This window comes from Amphichorda felina, assembly GCF_050947745.1.
Source record: "Amphichorda felina strain 45539 chromosome Unknown scaffold_6, whole genome shotgun sequence".
In the NCBI taxonomy this organism is placed as follows: domain Eukaryota; kingdom Fungi; phylum Ascomycota; class Sordariomycetes; order Hypocreales; family Bionectriaceae; genus Amphichorda; species Amphichorda felina.
Window position 1 is genome coordinate 1,540,215 of NW_028145044.1, and position 17,672 is coordinate 1,557,886.

General features: G+C 54.7%; 3 protein-coding genes and 1 non-coding gene across 4 annotated transcripts; 2 read left to right on the top strand and 2 right to left on the bottom strand.

The window, feature by feature from the left end:
- Window positions 1-5,266: 5,266 nt before the first annotated feature.
- Window positions 5,267-6,508, top strand: ACO1O0_006336 (glycosyl hydrolase catalytic core-domain-containing protein; the record flags this gene model as incomplete). The annotated part of the gene is made up of 1 exon (XM_083195730.1): window positions 5,267-6,508. One exon carries the CDS (start codon window positions 5,267-5,269, stop codon window positions 6,506-6,508), a length of 1,242 nt encoding a protein of 413 aa, XP_083048746.1.
- A 1,227-nt stretch (window positions 6,509-7,735) lies between these two features.
- On the bottom strand, window positions 7,736-9,341 carry ACO1O0_006337 (RING-H2 finger protein; the record flags this gene model as incomplete). Its single annotated transcript, XM_083195731.1, has 3 exons — window positions 7,736-8,093; window positions 8,147-9,060; window positions 9,120-9,341. The coding sequence occupies 3 exons, from the start codon at window positions 9,339-9,341 to the stop codon at window positions 7,736-7,738; spliced, it is 1,494 nt and encodes a 497-aa protein (XP_083048747.1).
- Window positions 9,342-10,500: 1,159 nt separating this feature from the next.
- Window positions 10,501-10,572, top strand: ACO1O0_006338. The gene has a single exon. It is a non-coding gene; the product is annotated as a tRNA-Thr (tRNA).
- A 451-nt stretch (window positions 10,573-11,023) lies between these two features.
- Window positions 11,024-11,959, bottom strand: ACO1O0_006339 (CAP Gly-rich domain-containing protein; the record flags this gene model as incomplete). The annotated part of the gene is made up of 2 exons (XM_083195732.1): window positions 11,024-11,512; window positions 11,723-11,959. 2 exons carry the CDS (start codon window positions 11,957-11,959, stop codon window positions 11,024-11,026), a joined length of 726 nt encoding a protein of 241 aa, XP_083048748.1.
- Between the last annotated feature and the right edge of the window lie 5,713 nt (window positions 11,960-17,672).

Below are 17,672 nucleotides of genomic sequence, written 5' to 3' on the forward strand. Positions count from 1 at the left end.
GGTGACGGCGGCGAGTTGGGGTTCCGTTTGTGCTTGGCGCACATGCGTATGTGAGACGGAATAGTAGAGACCCTGAGGAAACCAGAAGCACGAAAACACGGATTGTGATGGGCTCACTGAGAGTCTGGAGAGAGAGTCATCAAGAGTTGAGGAGCTAACAGCGGCCAGCTAATGACGCGAAATTAGGATGTGAGAGGACCCCCGTCACGTGTACATGTGCGAGTGCTCGGTATGCGCAGGCGATGGAGGCTCAGCTCCAGGTGTCGTCAATTGCCACGCGAAATGATGCTCGCTCTGAGTGGATGCAGATGCAGTGGTGTATTAGTGATGCAGCGATGTAGCAATGCAGTGATGCAGTGATGTACCGATCGTCGAGTTTGTAACCGAGCCCTCTGTCACGGCCCATGTCCTTCTCCTCCACAGACGTGTAGCTTTTGGCAGCCTGTGCGAGCAGCACGCGGCGGCACCGACCAGCCGGAACTTGACTGGGAGTAATCGTGGCAGTGAGCCGGGACATTAATAGGCCGGCTCTCGCGACATGATTCCTGTCCTTGACCTGGGCTGTGAGTCTGTGACTCGCCGAGGGCCTCGAGGCAGTGGGGGTCTGGCTTGGCCAGCTATCAATCCGATCATCAGGTGTGACCCAAACGGCGCCGGATACTGCACCCGCCAAATCTAATTCTCAATTTCTCTGCGCGTTGCCCAGACAGGGCTCAAGCATTATTAATATTAGTATTCATGTACAGTGATGTACAGTGAACCTGGAAATGAAGTCGGAGGAACCCCGCCTGTAAGACACCCTAAGGACGCCCTTTCCCTCTAAAAGGAATGGGGCCTACCGTTGCATGATTGGCCTCTTCCCCTCCATTATCCATCTGCCTGGCGGCAAATCCCCCATGTTCACCCACCAGCGACCCAGCAGCCTGGGCTGACTGCCAACTTGGCAGGCTTCCAAGCGACATGAGGGGCCTCGAACACGAGCCAAGACCGTCGTCACTCTGGCATCACTGTGTATTACTCCGGGCATGGGCATGGTAGGAGAGCCCTTCATGATGTCTGTCCGAAGTTCGGACCCCGCTCTGCCGAGGCATGTACTACATAGTATGTACGAGAGCCATGAGTGGGCGATGAATTAAGCCACCTCCAACGGCCGTCGACCCGGGCGCTACGTTGCCTTCGGCCGCCCGTACCCAACAAACTTGTGGGCTCCCGCTCCATTCCACCGCCTCGACCGTCCCCGCTCCGACCCCCAAAGCCGGGGATCAGGGGTATCACGTGACCCCCAGCCGGAGGCTCCGGCGACGCACGCCAACGCCGTGCCCAGCCGCCCCAAAAGCCGACCATCACTGAACCCCGAGACGAAAGCAGACGAGTGCACTATCTCTAGGCGACGCAATAACCAACATATGCGAGGTGGATCATATGCGTGAGGTGATCCACGGGCAAGTGACTAGGTGTTCAGAGACAGAAAAAACCGAGGCTATCAGATATTAAATGATTGGCCCCACGGTTGACAAGTACAGAATTCCCCCGTTTCGATAAGTCCAGGGTGAATGTATGTTCATCGAAACTTGCTCAGGTCATGAAGAAAGGAGGGTCAAGTTAAACCCCCCCCCCCCATTAAACAGAGTGACAAACGTGCTGGAGCTGTGTGGAACCTTCCAACCCCGACGCCATAGAGGTATACTATAGGGTAACAGGTTGAACGTGTAAGCAACATGCGCCATTGGACCAACTGGTCGAATGGGACGTCCTTTCTTTCGGTGGTTCAACAGTGATGACGTGACGAACTTGGTCTCCATCCCACTGCGTTGAAATGAGCTACGGGTCTTCCTGGATATTGTACACCTAGTAGCTGTAGCACCACTTGGCGGGCCTCGCAGGCGTCCGACTTCTAGCCCAAGCAAGAGATAAGGATGACAGACGCTTCTTAAGTTGTGCGGTAAGACGCCTATGAGTGCCTGGGAGGAGGTGAGCTCATGGCGGCCGTTTGTTGTCCCCAAAACTCGTTGCACCTAGCGCAATACATCTCTCATGACCTGTTTATGATCATCTGTTCATCCCCGATGGGTATCCGAGGAATCTCTCCCCCTAAACTCGTGGTCCAATGTCGAGTTTGTCTTATTGTGATGCAACCCACCTCATCGGAAATACCGCCGAATGCGACTTGTTCATCAACCAACGTGTCCCAGATTATTAGACGCGGGAAGCAAAAGAGTTCGGTTGTTCGTCTTAAATGGACTTTCGCCTAACACGGGAGACGGATTTTCCTAGACGACTGGGCCAGAGATATAGCGTTGCACGAGTTCGCGTGAACATAAACGGAGGGTGCTGCAATGATTAGGGGGGGGGAGAACTTCAACCAACTGCGAGACTGTAAGCTCTTACCAGTAATAATAGCTGTCGATTCCATATTAGATATTAGTCTGCCTACGGCAAGGGTTGGGGACTGCTTTCAAAAGCTGCTGGCGATAAGCAAGTGATAGCTGAATATTCGACCTAACAAATAGCTTCGTCGGGAGATTGTGCGGGTCCTAGTGTAGCAGTACCGGTGATACAAGAAAATTGATTTCCCTGTTCTTCAACTTATACCCTTTTTTTCTCAGTTTGATAGGGACTTCCCCCCTGACTTGGAGCGACGTTGTGTTCGTAAGCGGCTTTGTGAGACTACTAGTATCAAGGTTGAACAATAGCGAGGTGGCACGAACATGTCACGCGCTCGGGGACCCGAAGCTCATGAGCGTTCTGTGTTGTTGTCGTTCGGATCCTGGAGACCATCAACACGCCGACTACTCCGTAGTTTTCCTGATTCGTAATCGGCCAGTCGCCGTCACTTTGGCGGTGGCTGGACATGATGGCTTGATCGGTGAAAGTGTTTGCTCCCTCGAAAACCACACCACAGTGGTCAGTCGGAGCTACGACGTACAGAAGAGATCAGCATTGGGCCCGCTTGGCAGGGGTTAATCATTGAAGCAAGCATTGAAGATCGGAGCCCGGAGCCCGGATTAAGTTGGTGCAGTGGCGCCCTGCAGGCGGGCGATTGTGCGCTAGGAGCGGGCGAGCGCCGAGCGGTAAACTTTTCCTTCTTGCTGCACTCCCGGGCCCCCGGCGGGATGACAGGCGCAGGGGAGTGAGGGCGAAGGAAGGGCTTTGGACAACGTGGTTGGCTAGGTTGGGATTCCGACAGCTGTTTCATCTTGATGTGCCGTGGTGCCGCAGTGACAGTGTCAGCTGCTAGCGCATGAAGTGACAAAGAGGGCAACAGCAAACGTGGCAGCCCGCTGGGACCCGGAGCCACCTAGTACTGCGCCAGTGCGTGCAGCACTGCAGACACGCGCCCAATTGCCTGGGAACGACGCCATGGATGGGGTCTGTGAGCGACTTTCACCTAGACTGACTCGGGAGCAGCTCGACGCGGATGGATCCTGCTTTAGCTAGCCCTTGACCAACAGTTCTCATTCGTGCGTCGTGGACTCGTGTGTGTTGCTGGCTGATGGCTGGAGTAGGTAAGATACGAGATGGGCTGCAAGATTCACACGGCGGGATCCCGCGCTCCCCGGGCCTGTGCAACGCGGTGATTTTTGACTTGTTTGCAGTTGATTCCAGGATCAGCGGGAGCGTGCATATGTTGCCAATGGAACTGTACAGAGCACCCAGGCAAACCTGGGCAATCAAGCGAGGAACCTACCTATGCAAAGCTAGCAGGTCAGCGTTGATCAAAAAGCAGATTCTACGTAACGTACATACTATTAGTAGCCCCAGCAGAGGGCGCTTTTACCTGAAGAGGGACCCATCCCCGGAGACTGGACAAAGTCGAGAACGTGGAGACTGGAGAATGCTTCTTTACAAATAAGGTTGCAGAGCAGTGGTGCTCATGAAGACTGGATGGAGTCTTGTTGCTTGGGTACTCCGTACTCCGTATCCGTACAAGGCTAGGAGTTAGGATTTCTTTGTGCGTTTCAGGTATCGCCCGCCAGACACAGGGTTGATTTTGATCCTGAGGCACCACAAGAGCTTGGCTCTGGTTGGCCAGGTGTTCGGGAAGGCGAGCCCGGGCGGCTGGGCCACTGTTCCTGCAGGGGTTTGCCTGCAAGGGGTCTAAGGCTCTGAGGCGGTGGAGGGGCTGGAGGGGGGGTGGCAGGCTTAGGGTGCTAAACGTTCCAACGGGTGGTGAGGGATTGGCGGTTTCAGTCGAGCGCCTCGCCGTAGACCAACATCTGCTCCCAAGTAGCGCATCGTGCACTGCGGCGCTTCAGCGCCAGGGCGCCAGAGTTTTGGCCTAATAGGACACGCGGGTGAGAACTACGTGATGACGGCGGCCGCGCCAATGCGAGGCTTGAACAGCTTTTACCCTTTTACCGTTGGCTGTGCGGATGCCGGAGGGGCAGTTCGGCCGTGAGCGTGTGAGGTGCTGAGAAGAGCATTGATGCCCAGCCAACAGCAAGATTGGAGCGAAATGCAGGGGAATGAAGGTCGGACAACGAAGCACGTTGAACGTGGCATGCCAGGTGTTGTATGGAGAGGCATGCCATGGGCCGACGTGGTCATACTACGAGTAGGTATTACAACAGTGCTGGAGTGGAGGTCCCTGACAGCAGCGCCTCGACGAGAAATGTCGTCGCCTACGAGGGCAAGACCCCTGCCCGAGAGTCTGGACTCTGGGAAGTGGGCGGTGGTCCGTCGGCGCTTTGGAGACGCTTTGTGGGCGCTTTGGCCTTTTCGGCCCTTGGGCGCTGTTGGTGGACCCCAACGTGAGACTGCTGAGGTGGATGCAGATGCAGATGCGGCTTCACCTGTTTCGTTTTGTTCCAGGTTTCACTCGAGGCGGGAGCACGGGAGGGAGTACCTGCCTTACTATGGGCTTACCGCACCTACCTTACCTTATTACTATTACTTCTCTTGTGCGTCCCTCCCGCTTCTTTCATCCCTCTTTTTATTCCTTCAAGATCTCACAATCCCCGTCATTCATTCCCTTCACGCGCAGCTACGCTGCTTGCACTCCTTGTCAACGCGTCTTTGATAGACTGCTCCTCTCTTTTTGGCTGTGCCATTCATCATCTTTCCCTGAGCTTGCATGAGCCTTGCTCTCAGCTCCCACTCATCAACAGGTCTAAAAGGTCCTAACTTGAATCACTCTCCTTCTTCACTTTTGCTTATCTGAGCGACTGGTCGCCAAAGGATAACAAGAACTGGTCTTATATCTCTTCATTTGAGCCAAGTTCACATATACTCCAACCGAGCAAACGATTCAGCAAACATCGCCATCATGTTAGTGAACAAGGCCATTGCCGCCACGGTCCTGGCTGCTCTTGCCGAGCAGACCGCCGCCGCCAACGTCCACCGTCACCTCCATCAGGAGGTCCAGAAGCGCGCCGTCGATGTTGAATGGGTCACAGTCTGGGAGACCGTCTATGTCACTGCAGGCCAGGACCCTGCTCCCACCGAGGGCCTCAGCGTCGAGGGTGGTGACAATGGTGACAAGGGACATGTCAAGCACAACCGTCCAGCTCCCGAGCCCACGACCACCTCCACCACCAGCATTGTCGTCCCTCCGACCACCCAGGCCCCCGTCGCTGTCCAGACCTCTCAGCCTCCTCCTGCAGCTGCACCTGCACCTGCACCTGTGTACACGACTCTCACCACCTCTGCCAAGCCTGCTCCCAAGCCTTCTGCTCAGCCTGAGCCTGTGGTGGAGGACCCTCCTGTTGTGAACCCAGTCCAGCCCACCACCTCTAAGCAGGCACCTGCTCCGAAGCCTACCACAGTCGAAACGCCCTCTGACGGCTCACCCTTCTCGGGCAAGCGTGGTCTTGCCTATAACGATGGCAACCTGGCCAACGTCTTTGGCAACTCTTGCGAGGGGTGTGGCTGGGGTTACAACTGGGGCTCCGCTCGTCAGGGCCTAGACGAGAAGTTCGAGTATGTTCCCATGCTCTGGGGCGACAAGGCTGAGTTCACTGGCTACTGGGACACCAACTGTGAGGATGCCCTTTCGTCAGGATCCAAGGCCATCTTCAGCTTCAACGAACCCGACAATGGTGGACAGGCCAACCTGCAGCCCGGCGCCGCTGCGGTTGCCCATGCCAAGTACCTGAACAAGTACCAGGGCCGTGCCCATATCGGTTCTCCCTCTGTCACAAACGGCGGTGGCCCTAATGAAGGTCTTCAGTGGCTGAAGCAGTTTATGGATGCATGCGACGCCCAGGAGGGTGGTTGCGCCGTTGATTTCTGCAACGTCCACTGGTACTCGCCAATCCAGTATGTCGATACTCTCTTTGACCACCTTGAGGAGGCCCATAAGGTTTGCGGTGGCAAGCCTATCTGGCTCACCGAGTTTGCTCCCTATGGAACTGAAGATGAGATTGCCGGCTTCATGAAGACCGTTATCCCTAAGCTAGAAAGCCTCGAGTACCTTCATGCTTACTCATACTTCATGGTGGCTACTGGCACTCTCATGTCCTCGGAATCGACCCTCAGCGGCTATGGTCAGCTCTATGCCAGCGTCTAAGGGACTTCGAAGCCCGGTCAACAATTTCACTTCTTGTACACTCGCTAGGGAATATCCACAGCACTTTCGGGTTTTGATTATTGTTAAACTGGTCAAAATTTGGGGAAAGGAAAGGAAACGGCGCCGCATATTTGGACTTTCTACTGTATATATTCTACCATTTCGTGGGGCATCCTACTCCCATGATCTCGAATCCTAGACATCCAACTAAAGATCTTTTACAAACTCTTTCAGATTTCCTTATCCAGCAAGAAACCCACGAACCCCAGGCCCGGACCAGCAATCTTCAACTCACCTTTGTAGAGCACGATTTACAGCGAGCGAAAGACCTTGAAGGCATAAACCTAACATACTCTACGACAAACCATGCGACGGTGCTTAGGTGCTAAATCGATCTAATCTCGATTGGCCTGCCTTTTCATGAACCCCGACTTGGGTTAGCTCTTGATAGGTAGGTTACCTTAACCATTTGGGGTCGTCTATCATTTGAAGCAAGGTGTATTTCACGGCGCCCACTCGCACATCGCCCCATTACGCGTACCCAGTATGAGACCAAACAATCCTTGTTTCTTACTCCAGCCGCAAGATAGCACCGACTCGTCGACGTGTCAACAATCTAAGAGGTCCATGGCAGCAAGCCACAGGGCCCGCGTGAGACCCTCAGCACGAAGTCCGTTGCCACGCAATGCCAAGGCAGTAGATGCCCCCGCCTCCTGATCACGAGGAAATACTTGTTTCCGTTGTTAATGCGCCAAGTGCTTGGCCACTGGGTCTCGGTGGAAGAAATGGGGGAGGAGGGGCTTCACATCGACGAGGAAGCTCCCTACTACTACGGTCCTGTTGGTGTACATTAGTTTCAAATCCATTGTAGTATTCCTACTTGGGCCCGCCGTGATGCCCATCTCTAGGGAAACGTCCAACGATATCTGATATAACAAGACCAGGTATATTCTAGGTCTCTCGTCCAATGTCCATGCGTCCCAGAAATCACACGGCTATAAACAACCACGCTCGCCTGTGCACTCCGCAAAAACATGTGCTCTCGTCCCAGTACCCAAAACGCCGCGCAATGCTTTCCCATGTGCCAAGCAGAAAAATGTGAAGCCCAGCGCCAAAATTTCATCCCATGCTCTGCAAACAGTCGAGGACTGCGTAGTATAGCATAATATCTCCATCAGACAGGTCTTTCCCGACGGTGCCAGGTCACGTCAAAGTCCACCATTGCACCTAGCTCGTCTGCCGCTGTGCTGATTGCGGTTTCGTCAGAATACGGAACCTCTCCTTTAGCTTGTCTGCAAAACGAGCCCCTTGGTGACGATCCTCGTCCTCTCTAGGGATGGACGTCTCGGATTCCCGAGTTTCCTGGCCAATCCCATCTTCCCGCAGCTGCCGCAAAGCCTGCATCTGCTCCTCCACCGACGCTTGTCGTAGCCTGTTGATATCAAACAAGCGGGATAGGCGGTTTCGGTACGAGTTCTGCACCGTCTCGTTGTCGTCCATTTCCCACCCTAGTGGGGGCGGCAGTGATGTCTCGCCGTCGACGCTGTCCTGGGAATCACCACGTCCTGGGCGAAGATCGAGTCGACTAGAAACGGTCAGCATTATACAGCTCTGCTCTTGTACACAGCCCTGACTTACCACAGAGGACAAGTCCCAGAGATATTGATCAGCCAGGGGTCGACGCAATTCGGGTGGTATTGGTGGTTACAAGGGAGGACTCTCACATCCTCCCCGACCTTGAAATCCTCGGTACAAATAGAGCAGCCCAAATCTTCGTCTCGTGGATCAGATCCCACGACGGAAGTTCCGGTGGCTTCTGAACCGGACATGGATAATCTCGAGCTGAGAGCCGACCGTGTATCCTCCACGTGTGGCACAGCTCGTTGGGCAGCGGGGTACTGGCCTTCTGTGGTGGCAGTCTCCATCTCAAGATCAGGATCCGGTTTTGGTTGCTGTCGATGTCCAAACTTGACGATCGGCAGCGTCTCCAAGACCGCTCGGGCAAGGCCTTTGGCTCTGCTCTGTCGTGGTCCGCCGTCGGCCCCACGGCGAGGGCCGTATCGCTCAGGATACCGGTGTGCCCTCACCGCGCCAGTGGTGATGATGATAAGGAATAGGAGGGTGATAAGCCCCGTAATACTATATAGGACACTCATAGCAACCCCTGACTTCTTCCCCGAACCATCTTTCGAGCCTTTCCCGGGGCTAAGATTAGTTGTATTCCCATGGATATAAACGTTGACAACTTCGCCCTTTTCCATGTCGGTGAGATGGTTGAGAATGGTCATCGCCTCAGCAGGATCGGTCATGGAGAGGAAGTTGGTGTAAGGAAGTTCCCCATCGTAGTGGATAGAGCAGCAGAGGCAGCTGGTCGAGAAAAGAATGATTGCTTTGGGGGTTTGTTTTATCAGCTCGTTGAGCATCATATTCGGGTCAATGTATGTGTCGTCTTCGGGCTCGTCGCAGCTCATGTACGCAACATCCCCGTCGCCGCGAAAGTCGTTGTAGTTGGTGTCTTGGACATTTTTCAAATTCCCTTTAATTCCAAGAGACTTGCTAACATGTCAATTACACCAAAGTCTATGTTTTTCCAGGCAGTTTCTCGACTTACTTCCTCTTCGTTGGTGTTTCCATGCACCAGCTCCTCCGTAAGTGGGAAAACGGCGTAGTTGGTGGAATCCGCAGACAAGTTGAGCTGCAGGGTATTTTTCAAGGCCCAATCTGGCAATTCCTTCTCGGCCTTTGTCCAGATTTTCCCATCGCCGCCAGCAACGACAGGAGAAGCCAGTGAAAGGACAACTCCCAACCCTAGCAGACTATAAGAGGCGTGCATCTCGGTGATGTGCCCAATCCCCCAGGATGGTGAGGAGAATGAGTACTCGGGTATTCTCAGGAATTCGAGGGACCGATAGGAGCCTAGGTCGAGGAGCGAGAGGGCTCAGTAGGCGGGATTGTCGTAGATCAAAGGGATCTGGGCGGGCGCCCAGAGTCTCGGATCTCAGTTCGCAAAAGGAGACATCGGCATAGGGAGCGCCGAGAGTGCGCGCCGTAATCGAAGGTGGACGACGATAAAGAGCGGGAGGGGCGACCTTCACGGCGGAGGGGTCGGGGCGAGGCGGTTAGAGGGCGATGATGCATAGAGGAGATGTTGAGAGAGGAAAGATTAAAGGTCGCATGCCGAGTTTCTGAGGCCAAGACGATGGTGGTTCGGCGTGGGGAACATGGGTAACACGCAACAGGTGGTCCTTCCCTCGGAATTCAGTTGGGTGGGCCCCTCCAAGCCCGCCGTCAGCCACTGAAAGAAGCAAGACGGCCACTGCAGCCCCCTCTTGCCTACCTACCTAGGCAAGTACAGTCGCTGCATCACAAGGGCCCGATTTGCATCTGGTCTGGCATACCTATCGAGTGCACTTCGGAGGAACGGGAGTCCAAAACTTCAAGTGCATATGATTCCCATTTGGTCCCAGAGCTTGGGTCAAGGACGGAGGCACTCCAACCCACTGGAATGCGGACCACGAGCCCCTTTTCTCAGCAGCATGAGTCGACAATCGAATGTCAAAAGCTGACAACTCCGCCGCATAAGTGGGCTGGGCAAAGTCTCGGCGTCGTCTGGGCATTGTTGGCTGATGGCTCGGCATCGCATCGGTGAGGAGACCTCTTGGCGACGGGACGACCGCTCCCCGCTCTATCTCAGGGAGAGAGATGTGCGCCCCCCGACGCCCGGTCGTCGGAGTCACGAAATGTCTGCGGGATGCTCTATGGCTGAACCAGCTGAGCTTGAGCTTCCAAATCCGCTGTCTTGAGGGTCGCAAGACATACCCTTAAGAAGGGAGCGATGTAAATAGTTTAAAGCTTCTTGAGCCCTGGCGTGTTAGTGTCTCACCATGTACCTGTACTTGAGAGCAATCTCGAATCCCATTGGAACTTCACTCCAGAGTAGGTAGCCTATGAGCAACTTTGGTCTGTCACCAGACATACAGAAACAGCAAAAAGCCCGGGTGGCTCAGTGGTAAAGCGTATCACTAGTAATGATAAGATCCGCGGTTCGATTCCGCGTCTGGGCAGTTGTTCTTATTTTTGCATTTTTTTGGGCCACCACCAGACTGCGAGACAGCGGGTCGATGTGGAGGTGCACGATAGCATCGATTGATTTTTTTTTTACGTTAAAGTTTGAACAAACAGAGGGTGGGGGGGGGGGTTTCAATGCCTGATGCAAGCTGTTAGGTGTACCTACCCTATACATGTCCCAGTCGTGAATGGGGTATACACGAGTACCTAGCAAGACATGGCTCCGTACCATAGAGACGCATTATACTTGGACATTAAGAGGAACGATTAGTACTCGTACGAATACCTACGGAATGTGCAACTTATAGGGGCAAAGATTCACGCGGCAATTGTGCCTGACAGCTTGCACTGCAGGAACAGGCGCCCCTGTTTCATAGACACGTAGTTGCATTATACGCTCCCGTATCGAACACGGGTTCTGGCCATCTCGGTTCCTGCCGGGGACAACTAAATTTCCTCCATATCCTCAAGGTCGTCCAGGGCTGGATAGTCGCCGACCTCGACGCGGTCCGGGCGTACAAAGACTCCGTGCTTGAGCGCTGATTCTTGGCCCCAGTACCTTGTCCCGGCGATGCTCCCGTCGTTCTTGCCCACAGGCTCATCGAGATGCACTCCCACCCAGGCTCCGATGCCGTTGGGGATCTCCTTGATCTCACCCACGTACTTGACCACGCCTCTCCTCAGATCGTCGCCGCCAACGCGGCAGCGCTTGCCAACCTCGATGCCACGCTGGCTCAGCTCCTGCTCTAGGCTAGCAATCTTTGCCTTCTCGTGATCGGGCGCGCTGGGATCGAAGCGGCCAAGTTTCTGGGCCTTCTTCCACGCTAGGACCGAGTCGCTCTTCTTCTCATACTCCTCCTCGGGCATGATGTACTTGTCGACGCCCGACGTGTCCGTGTAGTTCTCTCGCACTCCTGGCGGGCGAGTGTCTACAACCTGGGCATGGCGTCAGCGCTTGGGGTATTGATGTGACTCACGACGAGGGCGACAAAGCCAGAGCCCGATGGGCGTATGCCCAGCTTCGCAACCCAAGGGTGACAGACACATTCAAAGTCTCGTGAGACAACTCATGTGAAACCCGGGGGATGAGGGCTTGGCTTTTCCCCGCTGATTGACGCTGACAGGGATGGGCGCCGATGAACTTACATGAAGCTCCGCGTACGGAGAGAGCGGAAAGCTCGACAACCGGGTGTTCTCTTCATCTGCCGCCTCGATGGGGATACTGCCCGCGCCTGACGCCTTGAGGCTGAGTTTCTGTGACAGAGGAGGAATACCGGTTATCGGCTCGAGCTTGGCCTTGAGCTGTCCGATGGTCCATGAGGGCGTGATGCGACGCTCTGCGGCGGCGTTGTCGGAAATGACTTGCAGAGGAACGTCGGCCATGGTGCCTGACCTGAGTGCCGGGCCTTGGAGTGGGAGTGGGAGTATTAGCTTGGAAGGATTCGAGAGTGCCGCCACTTGTGGGTGTCTTGGGCTGCTGTTCGCTGTTCACAAACGGGACTGTTTCAGTAGCTGCAGGATGCGTCCGCTAGGCGAATGGTGGTGATTGGAAGGGCCTTGATATCACAGTCAACTATAGCGAAGTGATGCGGGATGTGTAAGAGAGAAGGCTGTTAGGGAAAGTTGAGTCGTCTATCGTGAGGCATCAACTCAGGAGTCGAGGCGCTTCACATATGGAAGCTTCGCGACCAATAGTGGGGGTGTTCCCATTTTGACGTGCCTGGCCACCGCAACTACAGGTCGGTCCCTCGCCGCCCGCCCCTGCCCCCGTTGTGGCCGTTTTGTTGTGTACATGATACATACACTACATGGTACCTGGGGACCTACCAAGCCACAGTGCCACAATCCGACCTACCAGCCACAAACAAGATGGTGCACCAATGCAAAAAACCCGGCATTGGTGCAGAACGGAGATCTGCATCTCCCGTGTCCACGTTTCTCCAGCGAGGATGAGACACGCTTGTTGATCAGGTCTCACTCTCCCCGTCTCCCGTTACCGTTACCGGTGCCCGTGGCCGTTTTTCTCGCGGCCCAAGGCGCCAGTCTAGTCAGCGGCAAGAAGCAAACGACGCTTTATCGCATCGGCGGATGATTGGCCTGTTTGCCCATTATGCTTGGTCGGAACTGATCCAGCCAACTGGGAGGGGCTCGAATCGATGCAGCTTGACGCCAGCAAGATTGCGTGCATATGAGGCCCGGTCACAACCCCGGGATGTCCGCCCTACTATGTACAGTATATGTATTACTCGTACTATCATGTATGTACGTTGATGGTGGCCACAATCCAACAGCCGAGCCGGCCTCGACAATGACGTTCCAGCGTACGTAATTCATCGAGCTGTCTCAGTCTCAGCTCCGTGATAGGTAGTGCCTATGTAATATGTGCTCTCAGCAACCTTCGGAGTGGCTGATTTCAACGTTACGCAGCTTCCTAGTCTGTCCCTTGGCTTGGAGAATGGAGGTTGCTTCAGTGGAACTTGAACGAGCGGTTTGAGGTTTGCGCCTCGCCAAGGGAGAACGCCATGCCCGTGCTCTCGGGACTGACACGTCACAAACCACCGCCGAGGTGAGGCTCACCATGTTTCCTTCTTCCCGGTCATGCAAAGGTCCACGATGACATGCCTCATTTGCATTGCGACGGAGAGGATAAATCCGCAATTTCCTGCCGCTGGCGCTTTCTTTTTCCCCCTCCCTGTCCTCTTCTCTCCTCCTTTTTCCTTTACCCAAATCAGAATCTTTCGTCATCTTATTATGCTCTGATTGATCTCCGGGTAGAATTCCTGGACGGGGATCGATGCTGCGCGGGATAATACCTAGCCTGGCGGGATAATCCCTAGCCTGGCGTAGCAACAACTTAGGTCAAATGTACTTCAGCTCTTCGGTCACACCGAAAAAAAAGGCGCTGGAGAAGACTAGTCCATGCTCGAAAGCAGTTATGGGACGTTGGTGCCCGATTGTGTTCCCAGGATTCTTCCTTCTGCATGTCGGTGTACCTAATCCAGACCCTTCACCGCCACATACCACTCATAGGGACGATGTCGGTGACATGGATGACTCTTTTTGCAGGAGCAGGCGAACATCTGATTCCGCAAAAAGGCGATCATAAACCCTTGAGAGAACAGGGCCCAAGTCTCCTGCGGGAAGGTTGGCGAACTCATATGAGGGGTGATTGTAATAATATTGCGCAAGACCCTTCCTCACCGGTTCCTCCTCTCCACACACATTTCGTCTCGGCGAACGTGTCGATGCCTCCCGCTTTATGACGTCTGACCGTCTGATCTGGTGTTCGAGAATACGTAGTCGGCGTCCACGACTCGACGAGGCATAGCCCCGGGGACAAGTGTCGGCTATTCGTACATTTGGGGGTGGACCAGCACAGCACCGTTCACGAGGCGCGCAAGCGCATCCATTCACCAACCCGACTGGAGCCTCGAGATATCCCGAGCTAGTCGACGTGTAAGTGGTCGATGTGGGCGCCACACCCTGTCCTTCTGCCCCCCAACCACAGTTGAGACCCTCACAAACGGTCATGCTTTGGTCAGAGATAGGCCACATCCGTGTGGGCTGGGAGGTATACCTACATATGATCCAGCTCACGAGACCTGATCTAGTGTGGGAAATCCCGAGAGTCGACTGGTTCGTCCAGAGCCCAAGCCCTACAGCAGAGATCCCCTTGTGGGGGCAGCATCCCATTGCAGCAGCTACGTTGCGATATGAAAGAAGCTGGGGGTTCGGAAAAGCACGATGTGTTGGGCATCACAAGAATGCACCGGGTTGCTTTGCTCGGGCAGCAACAGCCAAAGTTGTCGTTGGGTCGATCACCACCCCACGTTGCTCACACCCCGGCCAGCCTCACTACTAAGAGACTAGTGGCGTGGCTAATTGCAGCTCTCATCTTCAAACAAGCGTTTCGTGGGGTTCCTCCGTCGTTGACCGCCGCCTCACTCGTGCGGTCAACGCCATTCATAGGATAAAGTATAACGAGGTAGGATTAACGGGTGTTAAAAACAGGGCTGTAGACCGATCAGAAGAGTTCTGGGGTGTACTTGCTCGAAGAAGCAAGTATACATGCTAACCATCGAATCGCGGGACAGCACGAGCACATAACGGGAACATGATGCCCAGTGTTGGCGATCCGGGACTATAGAGACAAACATGAGGGGTCATGTTCTATAGTGCGACAAGCCTGACGAGCTGTCAAGTTGCGCGGTTGTGATATTTGGGTAAGTTGGGAAGGTGGCTTATTTAGCGAGCAACGTGGGCAAGGCACACGACAAGATGGTGGGTGGGCAGACAGGTGGATGGTGGGCGATCATGGTTCGTGGGCTGCGGACGAACGATGTGTCCCTGATCCCTGACAGCCTGACAGCACATCTCACACCACCATTTTCTCGGATCTGGCTGGAGTGGATAGAGTGGTGATGCATTGCTGGACTTGGCCGAGTCGAACACGACTCATTGACCGCCAGTTCATCGGCCGCCACTAATGGGTTCCCAGACTGAGGCCGAACGAGCTGACGTCGTCAAAACATACGTGTCGATGCGGATCGGCCCTCGCTTGATTTCTGGGTCTCGAGGCGGTGTTGGTGTTGCGAGCGTTTGATCATCTCTCGCTCTGGTGGTAATCCGGCGTTGGCGCCAATTTCGATGTTGGTCGTCAGGATAGTAGACAGCCGCCGTCTCGCATTACCCCGGCAGGGCACAGACGCCAAGGTGGCGCCTGGTACGTACTATGTATATCGCTGGAGATGCCCATGTCCATGTGCAACTTGAGACACGAATGCGGACATGAGCGTTCAAGCATGGTTGTACGGGGCATCGGTAGCCTAGTCCAAAGTAGGTGCCAGCAGTCACTCTCAGGAGGCGCGCCTGTGGTGTTCCTCAAACGCCGTGGCACACATCTCGACCCATCATATAACACCTACAGTGAGCGACTGTGTTGATTTGGAGCACGTCACACAATCGTGCGTCTAGAGCCAGCCGATTGGGATTTGACAATCTCGAGTCACAGCGCATCATTCGTCGCGCTGGTGGTGGATGCTGACCTCCCCGAGCCGCCGTTGCCTATCATGGCTATGTCAACAGCCTCGGGGAAGGAAGCTTGCCGCATCGGGGATGTGGTCGCGCTGTCCCGTTTGGCTCACGTCTATGCCTGCCGTCGTATCATCGCATGAAAACGGTTTGCCGGGGCTATCCTGGATACCCAAGGCGTTTGCGCTTCGCCACAGGCTCACAGCTGCTTTGATCTGCTGTGGCAACAAGAACACTGGGGTTGGTGTGTTTTTGAAGCAGGTCGAAGAAGAAAAAAGCGCGAGCGGGGGGAGCCAGGAAACGAAGATGCCTTTATGAAAAGAAATGGGGGAAAAGAAAGCACCTTGGCGACGAAGTTTGATTACCGACGTGCCAGGTGAACAGGGAAGAAAAGCGACGGCTGACAGTCGACAGCTGCTGTGGTTCATGTCAACAGTGTACTAAAATAGTAGGAGCGACGAATGCGTATTAGTGCCTGCCAATTTCAAGTCCCGAGGTCGAGACTCCCAGGATGGAAATCTGCTTTTGCTGGTTCTGGCGTCGTTCTTTCCCATCAATGCCTACTACTACTGTAAGTACTATGTATGTATGGCACTAGTAGGGCGGCAAGCGGTCTTTCCTTCTTCCATCATGTGATGCACCAGTACTCATACGTACTCCGTACCAGCATTCTCCAGATTGGGGCCCCCTGCCAACCTGGAATCCAAAACTCGGCACGATTCAAGCACTTGATGCACCATGAGGCTTGAGCGAACATTGCCGACTGCGCCCCGGCTTGCCCGCCCGACTCGATCCCGCGGTCACCAATGCTTGCTCATCATAATACTGGTACGGATACGGATAATATGTACGTATTCGTACGACTACTGCGTGCCAGGTGCCCATTTTCCAGGCACCCGCACTGCCTTCTGACGTGTTGCGCCCACGACTTGCGGCGAATCCGACACCAAGTATGGCAACCGGCAAGAGAAAGATTCCCACCTGGACCCTGCCGCGCCATACGTGGCTGGTGCCAGACTGCTAGGTAATAGTACTACGTACTAGTTAGTATGGCCCTGCGACGCAAGAGTTTGGGACTCGATGGCCAGGGCAGGGCGACGGCGAGGCAAGCCACGGCAGGGCACCGTCATGACCCGACACCGCCTGGAACTGCGTCCATCCTTTTATGCATGGCTTCGTGGCCATGCGCTGGCCAGCATCATCGCGGGTTGCCGCGCACACACACACACACACACACACACACACACACACACCCTTTGTGTGTGTGGCAGAAGTCGGAACCCCGGAGACAAACGGCAGCATTTCGACAATCATAGGTATGGTCTAGTATACGTACGTAGCAGTGCTTTGGGGCAGCGGCTGATTGCCTAGGCAGCACCTAATGAAGCCTGTACCGGCGTCCTTAGCCCCTTCGTCTCCGCCTTGCTCTCTGAGTAACAACGCTGACGAGACCCCGAACTGGGCTGAAATCAAACACGATCCAAGCGTTTGCATCGCTGTCGATGGCACCCACTCTGGCAGTCGCTAAACTACGAACACCCTCAGCCACAACCCTGGGGAATCCTCGACCTACCAGTTGTACATACGAGCAATATGACGGGGCTTGGCCTCGTTGTAGCTAAAACATCCGCCGAGGCGGTACTATGTAGTATCCACATCGGCGGCCAGGTGTTGGGATTCTCAACCAGGTCCAGGTTGTGCATCAATCAACACCGCCGCTGCGAGCCTGGCGACTTGTACATGGTACATTGGTACACTCCCTTGTGTATCCGTACACCCCTCCTATTTCCACCCAAGGCGTTTGGCCGTTGTTATGGTCGAGGTAAAGCAAGAGACCACGCACGTACGCCCGTCTGGTTTTGGCTGAAATTTTTCAAGACTGACAGCCCAAATATATGATGCGCCGTACTCCGTACTCCGTACTGCGTGCTCATCCCGTCACCGTTGACATGGCCAAGTTGTTAATCATACCCCAATCTGACCTGAGTTCTGGACCCCCATCGTACCCTCAGACTTGATCAACACTTGAACAAAGCCCTTGAACCACTGCCCTGGGCCCTCCCCT